General features: G+C 42.7%; 1 protein-coding gene across 1 annotated transcript; it reads right to left on the reverse strand.

Annotated features, from left to right (window-relative positions):
* Nucleotides 1-12441: 12441 nt before the first annotated feature.
* Nucleotides 12442-15041, reverse strand: LOC103450612 ((-)-germacrene D synthase-like). The gene is made up of 6 exons (XM_070809741.1): nt 14780-15041; nt 14290-14665; nt 13984-14194; nt 13710-13856; nt 13279-13524; nt 12442-12908 (listed from the first exon to the last, which is right to left on the reverse strand). Exons 1-6 carry the CDS (start codon nt 14982-14984, stop codon nt 12615-12617), a joined length of 1479 nt encoding a protein of 492 aa, XP_070665842.1. The 5' UTR covers nt 14985-15041; the 3' UTR covers nt 12442-12614.
* Between the last annotated feature and the right edge of the window lie 1186 nt (nt 15042-16227).

Here is a 16227-nt window from a genome sequence, read left to right on the forward strand (position 1 = left end):
GTTGGAAAAGTCATCAAATAGGACACGTGTCAACACCTGGCAGAAACGACTTATTTCATCTGGAATATTATATTCAAAATTAGGCATTGGAAAATTCTATAAATACAAGCCCATTTCATTCATTTTGAAAAAAACCCATTCATATTACACCTTGAAGCTCTGAAGCTCTGAAGCTCCGAAGCTCTCAAGCATCCAGGTTCCCGAAGAATCAAGAAAGCTCTCTTCGTTCTTCGTTCTTCGTCCATCGCTCTTTCAAGATCAAGCCCCGACGGCCCTTGAAGAAAGCACCATCGTTCATCATCCGTTCTTCCAAGATCAAGCCCCAACGGCCCCTTTGGATCGACAACATCAACAAATCCGCTCATCCGCTGTTCATCAAGCCCAAGCCCCGACGGCCCTTGAAGAAAGCGTTCATCGTTCATCACTGTTCTTCGAGATCAAGCCCAAAAGCCCTCGAAGATCCGTTCAAGCCCAAAAGCTCTCGAAGATCCGTTCAAGCCCAAAAGCTCTCGAAGATCCGTTCATCACTATTCTTCGAGTTCAAGCCCAAAAGCCCTCGGAAATCCGTTCATCACTGTTCTTCAAGATCAAGCCCAAAAGCCCTTGAAGATCCGTCAATCACCATTCTTCAAGATCAAGCTCAAAAGCCGTTGAAGATCCGTTCATCCTCGTTCATCCAAGATCAAGCCTCGACGGCCCTTGGATCAATCGCACATCCCACAAATCAACACCTTACGGAGATCGAATCAGAGGATCAAATTAGAGAGAGATTGTAACCCAAAATCATCAAATACAAATATTTGTTTGTGCACGTCGTTCTTGTCTCTTTCGTTTCAGGAATTTTCCGTGTTCACAAATTGGCACGCTCGGTGGGACAATCTCTGCCTCTCATCTCTTTCTCCGTTCAAGAAATTCAAGCACACTTCCAAAATTAATGGCATCAAGGAAGGCTCAAACTGTTCCCGCAACCGGTGCAAAGAACAAAAGCGTCCTCGTCGCAACTGGTGTCACTTTGGGCATCACGACTCGAAGCATGGCAAGAGCTACTTCTGCCGCCTCTTTCACCTCTGCATCAACTCTGCCAAGGGAACAAAAGCACCCAAGGCACGAGCCTTTGATCACCTTAGCCTCACTAAGGGCACCAAGGGGGGGAAGCCCAAGGAAATACTCCGAATCCATGCTCTCCGATGCCGATTCAAGCGGCAGTGCAGCCATGCAAGTCATGACCATTGGAGCAACTTCAATCGATGAGCAACTGGCTCAAATGAATGAAGCAATCGCAAGGCTAACCCGAACTGTGGAAGAAAAAGACTTGCAAATCGCTGCACTCGTCAGCCGACTGGAGCCACAGGACGACGAGAACCCTAACCCAGAAGATGAGCCTCAGGTGGAGAAAAACGATGCGAAGCCCGAGCCAGAGCAAGCAGCGGCACTCATGGGATCTCTTTCTATCCAGCAGCTGCAAGAGATGATCACCAACACCATCAAGGCACAGTACGAAGGGAGCTCAAATACCTCCGAGTTGTACTCAAAGCCGTATTCAAAGAAGATCGACGCCTTAAGGATGCCGAGGGGCTATCAACCGCCGAAGTTTATGCAATTTGACGGAAAGGGAAACCCGAAGCAACATGTCGCACATTTCGTGGAAACCTGCAACAATGCAGGGACGGAGGGAGATTACCTCGCCAAGCAGTTTGTGCGCTCGCTGAAAGGAAATGCCTTTGAGTGGTACACGGACCTAGAGCCCGAGTCCATCAACAGCTGGGAGCAATTAGAGCGGGAATTCCTCAACCGCTTCTACAGCACCCGCCGCACTGTGAGCATGCTAGAGCTAACGAGCACAAAGCAGTGGAAAGACGAGCCAGTCATTGACTACATCAACAGATGGCGCACTCTAAGCCTCGACTGTAAAGACAGGCTATCGGAAACCTCTTCAATCGAGATGTGCATCCAAGGTATGCAATGGGGTTTGCAATACATCCTTCAAGGCATTAAACCACGGACCTTCGAGGAGTTGGCCACTCGCGCCCATGACATGGAGTTGAGCATCGCCCATCATGGGAAGAAAGAACCGATCGCCGACTACAAGAACGACAAAGCTCTTGGGACAAAGGTGGAAAAGGCTGCATGGAAACCCACCAAGGAAGCGATGACGGTCAACACATCTCCCGTCAAAATATCCACACGAGGCAAGGCGATTCAAACCGAAGCTTTTCGTGATCAAGAGACGCGTAGACGCACTTTGAAGGAGCTTGAGGAGAAGACTTATCCATTCCCCGACTCTGATGTGGTTGCCATGCTAGATGACCTGTTGGACAAGAAGGTGATCAGTTTGCCTGAGTGCAGACGGCCGGAAGAGATGAATCGTACTGACAGTCCAAGATACTGTAAATTCCACCGCTTCATCAGTCATCCGACAGAAAAGTGTTTCGTGCTGAAAGATCTCATCATGAAGCTGGCTCAGAAAGGAATCATCGAGCTAGATCTTGACGAAGTGGCGAAGTCAAACTATACCACCTTCACTTCTGGCTCTTCCGACTCAAAGTTTTCACCTCAACCGCTGGGGGCATCCTCCAAGACAAGCAAAGTTGAAGGATGGACTCAAGTCACTCCTAAGAAATTGCACAAGAAGCATACGTCTCCTCCACAAGTCCGCCAATCGGAAAGGGGGCAAAACAGCTCTTGTCAACCTTCAAAGCAACGTGAACGTGTTGAAGATGATGAAACTTCGACACAAAGATCGTCCGTCCCCATCACGATGCGCGACTTCTTGCCCGAAGACTTCTTCAATCACGCGGTCAAAGCTCCTTGCTATGAAAATTGTGAAGAACGCCTCTCCCGGATTGCTTGACAAAATTCATAAATGCTCCTCGCCTGCACGAGCCTAAACTGCATGGCACAATGCTCCTTGTTCGCACGAGCCTAAACTGCAAGACACAAAGCTCCTTGTCTGTAAGAGCCTAAACTGCAAGACACAATGCTCCTTGTTCGCACGAGCCTAAACTGCACGAACCAAAGCTCATTGTCCGCACGAGCCTAAACTGTAGGACACGAGGCTCCTCGCCTGCACGAGCCTAAACTACATGGCACAACGCTCCCGATCCGCAAGAGCATAAAAGGCGACATCAACGCTCCCGATCCGCACGAGCATAAAAGGCAACACCAAATGCTCCTTGTCTGCACGAGTTGAAACTGCATACGACACCAAAAGCTCCTTGTCTGCACGAGTTGAAACTGCAAACGACACCAAATGCTCCTTGTCTGCACGAGTTGAAACTGCAAACGACACCAAATGCTCTTTGTCTGCACGAGTTGAAACTGCAAACGACACCAACACTCCTTGCCTGCATGAGTTCGGCACAAAAAAAAATACCATAAATATGTATGTATTTGAACTACGTTACGACTTGATCTCTTTTTTGGAGGGGTACGTAGGCAGCTCGAATATTCAAAATTTGAGTTCAGTCACACCAGAATAAAGATTTTATTAAAAGTTTGATGCTATTACAATTTCTTTGTACAAAAAAAAGGAAAAAAAAAAAGAAAAAGAGAAAAAGAGATACATGTTTTATGTATTTACAAAAAAAAAAAGAAAAAAAAAAAAAAACATATGTTTTATGTATTATTAAAATATATATATATATATATATATATATAAAGGGCCTCAGAAGTAGCCCGTGTCCAAATCCAATCTAGGCCCAAGCCCAACTTACCTCTTTTCCGTTTTTGATCCTTCTCTCTCTCTCTCTCTCTCTCAAATCAATCTCAATTAAACAATACCATTTTCAAGTCGGACACCACACAGACGCAGCTGAACAAAGTCGGTGGGGAGGAGAGAGAAACCAGATAGAGAGAGAAAGCGGAAGCGGAAGCTCACAGGAGAAAACCCGAAGCCAACCACGCCCGCTGGGGCTCAGAGCGACCGCCGCTGATCCAATCGCCACCTCAGATTCCGGCAGCTCCTCTGTCCGCATTATCGCTGGAATGGCAGATTCCCATCTCCTCGACGCTCACGGGGGTTGAAATGAACGAGATGCAGATCGGCAAAGCTCACGACGCGGACAAGGCTTTCCCTGGATGCTTGGGAAGAATGGTGAACCTCTTTGATTTGGGTAATGGGGTTTCTGGAAACAAGCTGCTCACTGATAAACCGCACCGTGATGGCTCTTCACTCTCAAGGAGTCAATCGGATGGCGGCCCACGGCCCGGCCTTCTGCGACATAACCTGGGGTGCCGGTGGCTCCACGACGGATCTGACGCTGGACATTGCCAACAAGATGCAGAACCTCATCTGCGTGGAGACCATGATGCACCTCACCTGCACACCCATCACCGTTCATCCATCGTTGACCAAATCAACCAGGCGTGTCGAAAGTTCGGTTTCTTCCAGGTCACAAATCACGGAATCCCGTTGGCAGCTCTGGACCGTACGATCTCAGCCATCAAGGCCTTTCACGAGCAGCCGGCGGAGGTCAAAACACGGGTCTACCGTAGGGATATGGTGACGGGCGTAAATTATGCCTACAACTTCGACCTCTACAGCTCAAAAGCCGCCAGCTGGAGGGACACGCTAGCAGTTAGGTTGGGTCCCACGCCGGCGAATCCTCTAGGGGTGCCTGAGATCTGTCGGGATGCGGTTGCTGAGTGGGATCAGGAACAAATCTTGAATGACAACCAGCCTGATATGGATGATTGCGAGGGCTGTGAAAATCAAGATGAGGAACCGGTTGCAATGGTTAAAGAGTCACCTTCAGGGGATGAAGCTGCAAACAGCAATGACTCAGACTGGGGAATGGATTGTTCTACAGTTGTGAGAGTTAAAACATTGCACATTAGCTCTCCAATTTTGGCATCCAAAATTGTCCCTTCTTTCTCTGCTCAACAAGAACTCAGCAGTCATTCACTCAGCGTCCTGGATGTTTGACTAGCCTCGCTACTCGCCGAGTCGTCGTCCCGATCCGACCCAAAGCCTACACCGACTGCGCTAACGTATGCCCCTGCGGTTGCTGCGCCACGACGTCGTCTTCCTCGTCTTCTTCTTCGTCCTCTCGCTTCCCCGCCGGCGACGGCGTCCGAGTCTCCAAGATTCTCGAGAGCGAGCCGTCTTTTCGGCGGTCCCGGTCGGTTGCGGTCCCTTTTCTGCGCTCCACGTCGAAGTTTCTCGGCGGCGCTTTTAGACACGCGGACTTTGACTTCGCCGGTGACAGGAGTGAGCCCCAGAGCGGCGGACGGACTAAAACACCGTCGTTTTGGTCGTCGGTATTCCGGTCGTCTCACAGGAGTAAGACAAGCGAGGTTAATAATGGAGAACACGAGACGACGGCGGAGAAGAAAGCCGAGGGCGAAATCCAAGAGGAGGAAGAAGACGCAGATGCTGCGATGAGAAGGAAGATGATGAGAAAATCGAGGTCGGTGGCCGTGCCGATGATGTCTTCAAAAGCTGGTGACAATGTGAGGGTTCTGCTCACTGCTATGTTCCATGATGTGTGCAGCTGACCCTCGCCATGGTCGGTATTTGACTGCCTCAGCCATGTTCAGGGGTAAAATGAGCACAAAGGAAGTTGATCAGCAGATGATCAATGTCCAGAACAAGAACTCTTCTTACTTTGTGGAATGGATTCCCAACAATGTCAAGTCTACTGTATGTGACATCCCTCCCGACAACGGCACATCTACCCCGGAGCCTCAATCCATTGCTTCGCACGCTAACCCTGCTCTCTCTCCAGCAACATCTCTTTCTGCACCACCGTCATCTGCTCCTGCCTGGTTTCGGTGATAGTCAACAACAACGGCAGAGAAAGCAGAGGGCTCGGAATCAACCATCTCATCGTCCACATCGGTCTTGTCCTGGAGCTCCTGGACAATCAGCTCCGAAGTCGTCAGAGGCCGCTGTTGCGTCGTGTGTGAAAGCTATGCCTTCGTATCCTCGCCCAGCGCTGCATCTCCTCCGTCTCTTGCCTCGCAACTGCCAGCAACTTCAAAGACCGCTGTCAAACGACTAGCCGGCCGAGAAGCTCTTCCTCAAGCTCCAGCTCTAAGTTCCTCCTTGCTCCGCTCCCTACAAATCCCTCCGCCAAGCACCCTAATTTATACAAAAAGAAAGACAATTAAAAAAAAAAAAAAAAAAAAAAAAAAAAAAAAAAAAAAAAAAGGTGGTGGTGCATCTGGCACCACGTGAAAAAAGAGGAATGGTGGATCAAAGATGGGGTACAGCCCCATGGCAGATCAAAAGTTTCTGGTGGTGCATGGGCACCATGTGCAGAAAGAAAAAAAAAAAAAAAAAAAATAATTGTAAAAAATAATAAAATAATTAAAAATAATTAGAAAAAAAAAAAAAAAAAAAACGATGGAACTTGGTGCATCCAGCACCAAAAGAAAAAGAAAAAAAAAATGCATAGAGAGAAATAGAAGGTTCATTTTATTTATTTTTCTGAAAATTATACATAAATTTGCATTATACATAAATTAAAAAAAAAAAAAAAAAAAAAAATCAAATCAAATCAAATTTACAAGAGGGGATATTCAAGGACGATCAGGTGCCGCCTCACAACTCGGCGGAGCTCCAGGAAGAGAAGGCGTCGGAGGTTGGCTGTTTGAAGCCTCAGCAGTCGGTACAGCCCCAGAAGACGAAGGTAAATGCTGCTGGAACAAACCCACAAACCTCCGATGATCAAGTAAAATCTGACCATCAGATTCCTGCATCTGGTCAATTTTCCTCTTCATGTTTGTGGCATAGTTGTGTGCAAGCTTGTGCAACTGTTTATTCTCATGCTTGAGCCCTCTGATCTCCTGTTTGAGACTCATCACTTCAGCCACCAACGATTCAACTTGACGGGTTCGAGCAAATAGGCGTTGGGCCATGTTGGACACAGAACCCGCACACTGCACACTAAGAGCCAGGGACTCCTTAACAGCCAACTCATCAGACCGCCTGGAAAGTAGTCTGTTATCTTTGGGAGTGACAAGGTTCCGGGCCACCACCGCAGCGGTCATATCATTCTTCATCACCGAATCCCCAACGGTAAGAGGACCAGTAGGGGATATGAATGATGGGCGCCATATGTTGTCTGGAGAAGGCGGGACTGCCTCTTCACCAAGATTCAAGTCAAAACGACGGTCGGAGGGTCCAGACATTTTCAAAGTGTTGAAGGAAGAAGAGATCGGACAAATCAAGATCTTAGAAGTGCAAGAGGGGAGTTTTCACAAGCGAAAATTCAAGTGTGCTTTGAAACGAACTGCATGCCTCTATAAAAAATCAGCACTCGACGGGATTTCAGAGATCGAAGAGGCGAGCTCAGAATTCGAAGAGGCCATTCAAAAATCGAAGAGGCAAGCTCAGAAATCGGAGAAGCATCTTGCTTTTCCAGACGCGTCAACACCCGTCACACGCAAACTCAGCTTTGCGGAAATCACGGGCAATTTGTTAAAGCACCAATCCCAGATATCGAAGAGGCGCCAGTCTTTTCAGCCTCGTCATCACCTGTCATATGCACACTCAACTTTGCGCAAATCACGGGCAATTTGTCGAAGATTTTAGGTGAAGGAGAAAGCACGTGAAAGTTTACTGTTCAATCATCCAACGGTTGCCGACACGAGTGAAAGAATAATACCTCTACAGGCGTTAAAGAACTTCCTATAACTGTCCACCTTCACCTTCCATAGCAAGGCAGACATACAGAGCCTTTCTTCATCTCCAAAAATGCTTTCCCAACGAAGCCTCTCGAGTCACTTAGTGTTCCTTATTCCTTGGGGTACCTCTGTAAGCCAATAACTTCAAAGCAAAAGTATCTCATATCACCAGGGTAGAAAGCAAGAGTATCTCATATCATGCGTTCTCCCTGTCGTTTCCTTTGTCCTTGCTCCTACCTACAAAGACAAGGATAAAGAAAATAATATGCCGGAACTTCCACTCAAACTCGGGTAAGGAACCGACTGCTTGGAACCCTTCCCTGATTGCCTACCTAGCACTGCTCTCGAGTACTCGCCTTCCACTGCTGCTGTACTTTCAAAGAAGCTGCCACATCTGCCTGGAGGACAGATAAGGCAAGTGAAAATGATACCTTGCAGCATGTGGAGACAAGGTGCAGAAGGAACAAGCAGAGAGGAATGCGGTCTGCACGGTCAACTCAGCAGAAGGAGTCCGAACTGAGGAACTCAAGAAGCTGCCACATCTGCCTGAAGAAACAAGCAGAGAAGAATGCAGCATGCACAGTCAACTCAGCAGAAAGAGTCTGAGATGAAGAACTCGAGAAGATGCCGCATCTGCCTGAGGACGGTGAACTCGTTTTGACCCTCAAATTCTTGGGTCGACTTACTAGGCGTTGTGGGCTGCACGTGCTGATTCACCACCCTTGAATCAAATCCTTAAAGATCAAGTCACCAACTGGAATAAAAGCCCATCAATCTTGAAGATCATACCATTGACCAAACTGCTCAGGTGTGAATTAGAAAGATTGAACAAAGAAACAGGTCGTCACCTTTACCTCGTGCCTGCTTGCCATGTGTTCGAGTCAGCCTTCAAGAATCAAGCCCCAACGGCCCTTGAAGAAGCTTCCAGCCGAATTCAAAATCAAGCCTCGACGGCCCTGGAAGAAATCACAAGTCTGATTCAAGATCAAGTGTCTACCACCCTTGAATCAAAACCTAGTTCAAGAATAAGCTGTGGAAAGTCAACAAGCGCAACAAAATACGTGCCGATTCATCCACTACCAAAGCCAAAGATCATCTACCACATGAAGCTCCTTGTGGCCCAATTTCAACCTTCAAGATCAAGTCTCGACGACCCTTGAAGAAATTTCAAACAAAAGTTCAAGAACAAGCCTCAACGGCCCTTGAAGAAATCTCAAGCCCAATTCAAAATCAAGCCTCGACGGCCCTTGAAGAAATCTCAAGCCCAATTCAAGATCAAGCCTCGACGGCCCTTGAAGAAATCTCCAGCCCAATTCAAGATCAAGCCTCAACGGCCCTTGGATCGACATCTACAGTAAGGGACTTCAAAACGCATCTCCTACACGTGACAAGCACATGTATACGACGTGCCTTGAAGTGGGGGCATTTGTAGACATCGAAATTTCGGTAAATAAATGTTGACCGATAAATCAAAGTGTCAACGCTCATGTATTACATAAATTTTACACGTAGCGTGTGACTCAACGAAAATTGAAATGAGTTGGAAAAGTCATCAAATAGGACACGTGTCAACACCTGGCAGAAACGACTTATTTCATCTGGAATATTATATTCAAAATTAGGCATTGGAAAATTCTATAAATACAAGCCCATTTCATTCATTTTGAAAAAAACCCATTCATATTACACCTTGAAGCTCTGAAGCTCTGAAGCTCCGAAGCTCTCAAGCATCCAGGTTCCCGAAGAATCAAGAAAGCTCTCTTCGTTCTTCGTTCTTCGTCCATCGCTCTTTCAAGATCAAGCCCCGACGGCCCTTGAAGAAAGCACCATCGTTCATCATCCGTTCTTCCAAGATCAAGCCCCAACGGCCCCTTTGGATCGACAACATCAACAAATCCGCTCATCCGCTGTTCATCAAGCCCAAGCCCCGACGGCCCTTGAAGAAAGCGTTCATCGTTCATCACTGTTCTTCGAGATCAAGCCCAAAAGCCCTCGAAGATCCGTTCAAGCCCAAAAGCTCTCGAAGATCCGTTCAAGCCCAAAAGCTCTCGAAGATCCGTTCATCACTATTCTTCGAGTTCAAGCCCAAAAGCCCTCGGAAATCCGTTCATCACTGTTCTTCAAGATCAAGCCCAAAAGCCCTTGAAGATCCGTCAATCACCATTCTTCAAGATCAAGCTCAAAAGCCGTTGAAGATCCGTTCATCCTCGTTCATCCAAGATCAAGCCTCGACGGCCCTTGGATCAATCGCACATCCCACAAATCAACACCTTACGGAGATCGAATCAGAGGATCAAATTAGAGAGAGATTGTAACCCAAAATCATCAAATACAAATATTTGTTTGTGCACGTCGTTCTTGTCTCTTTCGTTTCAGGAATTTTCCGTGTTCACAAAATTGTTTTTGAGTAAATAAAGCTTATGACAAGGGCTTTGATTCAGCACCATTCACATAAATATCAAAGCTCTAAAGAAAAGGGTAATAATTTCACCCACTGTAAATAAATAGAACTTGTGATAGGACTTTAAACCAGCATCATTCACATAAATATGCCAAAATAGAAAAGGCAATGATTAAGTCTCCATCTTTTTTTCTTTTTCTTTTTCTTTGTCTGCCACTTTCTTTTATTTCATCCTTTTTATTTTATTTTCATTTCATAGTTCTAAGTCCTTTTAGTTACCCAGGAAGTAATAGTAACAATAAGTCCCAATTGGTGTTCCTCCTCCGGTGAGTTTCGAAAAAGTCGAAACGGTTCCCATAAGTTTTGGAGTCAAGAGTAGTGTCTGCAACATATAAGAAGATCAAACCGTTTGATTTGGCTCAAATTTTAGTATGATATGGATAGCAGGATACCGAACAACTTTTGTGAAGAAACAATGATCTGAGTACAGAAAAAGGAGTTTCGGTAGTCATAAGATGGTTGTCCAGTTTTCTGTGGAATTGGAAACTGGGTTGGTGTTTCAGGCATCTGCGACAATCGCGCCGTTGAATTTTCTGAAAATTTGATATGTTATATTTACTGGGCGGATGAACAACTTTCAAGAAGGAAATATCTCAATCCAAGGTCAGCAAGTTGGAGTTCAAATGTTGTTTACATGGCTGTCAGATTTTCTGCCAATAATAATAATAGTTACATATACATATGCACATACTTACTAAGAAATATGAATATATACTAGCGATTATGCATATAGCTTTTGACGATGATTAGTAGTTGATGAACCAAACCGTTAAATACAATTATATATAATTTATGGAAGAAACTTGGCAACGGCATAATCAAATCAAAAGGGCACTTAACAAAAGTGAAGAACCTTACCTCCAATCCCTGAATTGAGTTAATCAGACACCAATTAAACTCTAACAACCGTAATTAAGCCGAAGAACATCTCATTACACAAAATTAAAACCTAACTTGATTAAATCCTCCAATTGGGATTTCTATTTGGAAGGAAGTTGTATAATAAATATCTGACAGCATCAAGATTCGTGGTACTGCGGAAGAAGAGTGAGATTTGGGTTGAGAGAATGAATAGAACATGGGTTGTCTATTGAGAAGAGGCCCACCTACTCGTCAAAAATATTTGCATCTCTTTCCTCCCAATCCCATCGCAGCTTCTCATCTCTCTCTCTCTCCCTCCGTTTTTCTTTTTTGTTCCCCCGGAAGAAGGTCGGTTCCCCCTTCCTTCTTTTCTTTTTCCCCCAATGGCTTTTTGTTTTCTCTCCCCCCTCCCGAGCAGAGAGAGAAGATGGAACAAAAAAGGGGCAATGAAGCCAAATAACCAATAGATTTATCTAGAAAAGAAGGGATTTTACAAAAAAATGCCCTTGACTTTAAACTCCCATAAAAACACCCTTGACTTTAAACTCCCATAAAAAACTCATTCTGAAACCAAATCTCGTTTTGCTTGCGTACACGGGTTCCTAGCGATGAATACTATAATATTATACTTAGTATGACTTTGTAAGGTCTACAAATTTTTAATGATTATTGACCAAAATTCAAACTTCGTAATTAGTTTAATTAAAATCTAAAGTTAATATAAATTCTCAAAAATAATATAAAATCTCCTTAATACCAATACGTAGTTTGCAATAGTGAAATCCAGGAACGGGATTAACCAAATGTATATTTACTTTAACAAAATTAGTCATACAAAGATATGAAGATGAAACGAAAAGATTTTCTTATCTGTGAGATTCCAACAGACAGAGGTGAGAGGTAGGTAGTGCTTCATCGGATTTATGGTGTGTGCTTTCCACTGACACAAGAGCTTCTCGTGCTGATAACGTGTTGTAAAGTCGACAGGTATGTGTGCAGTGGAATATAAAGTAAATAAGACACAATATTTACGAGGTTCAGCAAGGGTGCCTACGTCCTCGAGGCAGCAGTAGTATTTTCTTTCATTATCTGAAATAATAGGAGTACAAAATAACTCTCATTATTTTCTCTTTTCTCTCTAGTCTGGCTCACTGGTAATTTCCTCCGCATCTCTCTTCTTTCCTTTTCTTTTCCTTTTCTCAATTACTCCTTTTTTTCCTCTAAATGTTTTTCTCTCATCTCACTTCTTCCTTCCTCCATATGCTCTCATTTTATAAGCAAAAGATTACTCTAGCAACATTATTCACTTTACCAACTTTCCTCAAATTAATAGTGAAATACTTTGCATGAATAGTAATCCATCCGTTTTTCTTCATATGAATAATAGTCCATCTGATTTTTCTTTGGATGAATAGTAATAAAGTATTCATTTGGGCCATCTACATATTATATTACAACATTGAATAATTAGTATATGTTTTATTCCCAACTGCATAGTTGTTGTTTTATTGATAGAATCATAATATGGAAAGCAAATTAAGGTACAACCCAAATTACATTTTTACAGTCCTAACGGATAGTAGCTCCTTATTTTTTTTAGGTAACTTGGGCTCTGGAGATTATACTTTCAAAGGAAACATCACAATAAGTCGATATTTTAGGCTTATAAGGCCATGGGTTCTACTAGTGTAGAAACTATAAGATCTTTTATCATACCATTAGCATTAGTGTATCCATCTTCATGCTTGTACATAGCATCCATGGTCCGAGCAAAATTGAGAATACGAATTAGCAGGGGCATGGGGACAGCGGTAGGGTGGAGGCACGCTTCGTTTATGTCCTTCCATGCATTATTCACTTGTCTTTGAAGTTCGGTTATCGCTTCTTCTTCTGTGGCCCCATATTTCTTCATGTAACAGTTCACAGCTGAGATAAAATTTTCTTTCTCTTGCTCTAACTAGTGCATGAGGAGTAAGATAAAAAGGACCATTAATTAGTATAAGTATTAATGCAATCATAATAGTTGTGCTTGTCAAGATTTCAGTTAGGGGGCTATCAGTCCACTACTAATGGGTCAAGCAGTGATAACATTCTAACTTAACCACTTGTAGCCCAACAGGTATAGAGTTTTGTCACAAAAGCGTTTGGTGCAATTAGAAGTGGAACTACTTATATGAGTTATATTTTATTGTTTTTTGTGTGAGACTTTTTACATTCGACAATATTCATTAATACTATTTACATAAACGATTAAGTACCTTGTGTTCCGCTATGTCATCCATGAGTCTGGTAACTCATTAATACTATTTACATAAACGATTAAGTACCTTGTGTTCCACTATGTCATCCATGAGTCTGCAAACTGTTGTTGCAGCCTTCACTGCTGGAGGGGAAGTTAACAACCAATCAAATGAGTCTATTGTAGCTTCTTCCATTCCAACAAAGGATGTGGTTATTAGCAACTGGTAGCCACAGGTCACGAGTGAAACAGATATGTATTCATCCAGCGATGGCATGTGCTTCTGGCGGAACAATTTGGCTTCATCGAAGTAGCCTCTAACTTGTTTTTTCATCTGACACATACTAGATAATGAGATTACAATAATTCTTTATCATTTCTACTGTTAATTCTTGATATACAAAGATTATATTAAAACAATTAATTGTTTCTATGCATATTCTAAAGTATTTGCAGCACGTTTCTCTGGCCTTGTAACAACTTTAGACTCTAAACTAAGCATATATTGAGGAATAGTACCGCTTCTCTTGCATGGTGGATGCGATATAATTTCCCATCGTGTGCAAGCTTTTCATGAATTTCACTGTATACATCCAACAACGACCGATAGCAGACTTTCATATTCTCTGGAAGTTGATCCATGGCTGAGACGTCCCACCTGATCGAGTAATACATAAATCAGTTGTGTGTAATTAGGTTAGTTTTTCCTTTTTGATCGGACGGTGATGTAAGGTTAGATACTTTATATATAAGAGAATTTTAACTAATGATATATTCATACCTCTCAATATATAGCTTCAGTAAAGAGCTCTAGTTGTTCATTTGTACCATATTCATAAATGTCATCGAGAAGGGATACTATAGCAGCAACTTTGCATGATGTCCTCCTAGCAAAGGAATATTGAGGCTGAAAGTAGACTGACAAACCCCAGCAGAAGTAGATCTCAATCAATCTGTCTCTTGCAGAAGGTAGCTTGTTTGGCACGTCCAAGTCCTTCCACCACCTAAGTTACAAAAATAATTATTTATTAGTAGCTAGAGGTGGAGAATTCAACTCTTTAGTAAGTGATGTATATGGATGAATAATGAATTAATTTACCTTGTGATTTCGCTTAGTTCGTTCTGATGGACTCGTTGCAGTCGGTTGAAATCCAACTTGGCGAACGTTAGGAGAGTTTCATTCGGTGATTCTCTTAGTTCCTGGTAGACTGACAAGTAATACCTTGCTTCAACCCTTGGTAAACCCTTTCGGAGCGGCTGATTTAAGGCATGGGTTACTGCTTTTGCAAGTGGGGGGCTTAAACGGAATGTCGCCGACTCGAGATTAGTCGTGGTGAAGGTTAGTGCCTCGTCTAGTATCTCCTCTCCATGTATCCTAAGGTGTGTGGCTTCATACAAGCTTAGTAGTCCTACAACATCATCAACCAGTGATTCCTTGAATTTTCCATCACCGTCCTTGAAGTTGTTGAATAAGTCTGCATGACAAAACAAAATGGAAAATTCAGAACCTCAAGAAGCATTTAGATAAAAAACAAAAAAAAAACAAGAAAACAAAATATATGACTAGACCACCATCCGAGATTACTTACCGCATGAAACGTTATAACCTTGTTGTCTAAGCAATCGAAAATGAAGAGCAGCCGTGCACAGGTCATCCAAATCATAAGAGCTCCCGTGAATGTTTTGTAAAATTTCTTCAATTTCATTTCCAAAATGGTATGACACACCTAAGCGCTGAATGTCATCAATCAAGTCCAGCTTTTGGGAAACATTTTCAAGTGATGTCATTAGCATTCTTCTCACTTCTTCCTTCAGTTCTTGTACATGTTTTTCAAGTTAAGCATCCACTTCCTCCATAGGATCACATTTTGATTTAAGAAAAAAAGAAAATGCGTAACCTTTATGATATGTTTGAATGAGGAGGTTTCCAAGTACCAAAAGATATAGACTACAATTAATATAAGATGATTATAAGTCTGGTAACACATTAGAAAACGCATAACCTTTATGATGTCAATTTCTAAATTGTAAACATTGAGAAAAGAGAGGTACCTAGCCTGAAATAGTTATTGCATGGCAGTTTTCATGACTTTAAGAACTTGTTTTTCCCAAAAAAAAAAGTGTGAATTTAACTTTGGTAGTTAGATTCGCAACATGTTTGCCACGTTAAGGAAGGGAAAGATAAAATGATTTCGAATCAGTAGCATTTTAAATGATTAAAGTACTCTTTGGTTTTTTTCCTCTTCGTTTAAAATTACAAATTTAATTTTCATAATAATATAGTGTTCAAATTAATAATTTATTGTAGTAAGAAAGAAGTCTTACCAAAGCAGCATATGACAGAAAATGGTCACCCCAAATGCTGGGTGAAAAAGTGGTTGAAGGCTTAGGCCAAGGAACATCAAAAGTGTCATTTGGGTTTGAAGATTGAGATAGTGGAACTTCCACAGAAGACATATTTCAAAGATTTCAAATCTGAAGCGAACTAGCCAAGTGTTATTGCTTTTGAATCAAGTGCTGGTGTGAGTTCAGGAGCTCATAAGCTTTGCTATTTATAGAATCACTAACTAGCTACCGCACCCACTGGAAAAAAAAAATATCTACAGAAATTTTACCGGTCATCTTGGCTTTTTAAACTTTTTTTTATTACAAAAATTCTTGTCTTTATTTTTTGACAAATAATAGGATAATTTATATTAAATTTAACTAAATTAAAAAAAGAAAAAAAGAAAAAGAAAAAAGAAGATTCGAACACAAAATCACATGGAAAGAGGTGGAAGGTTGTGGGTATTCCGTACCAGTAAATGAGGAAGATGATTTTTGCAACAGTAGTTGAGGAAGATGAGGAAGATAAAATTCCAAAAAAAAAAATAGCAGCTATAGAAGTGTAGATCTTTATATAGTAGCAATAGTGGCACTGGGCAATGGGGATTAAATAAATATTAGGGTTGATGATGACGATTCCTCTTCTTTTCCTTTGATCGAATCATGGGAATGGATTTAGTTATTGAATCATTAAATTAGAGGAAGAGATTAG

This window comes from Malus domestica, chromosome 12 (assembly GCF_042453785.1).
Source record: "Malus domestica chromosome 12, GDT2T_hap1".
Taxonomy (NCBI): Eukaryota; Viridiplantae; Streptophyta; class Magnoliopsida; order Rosales; family Rosaceae; genus Malus; species Malus domestica.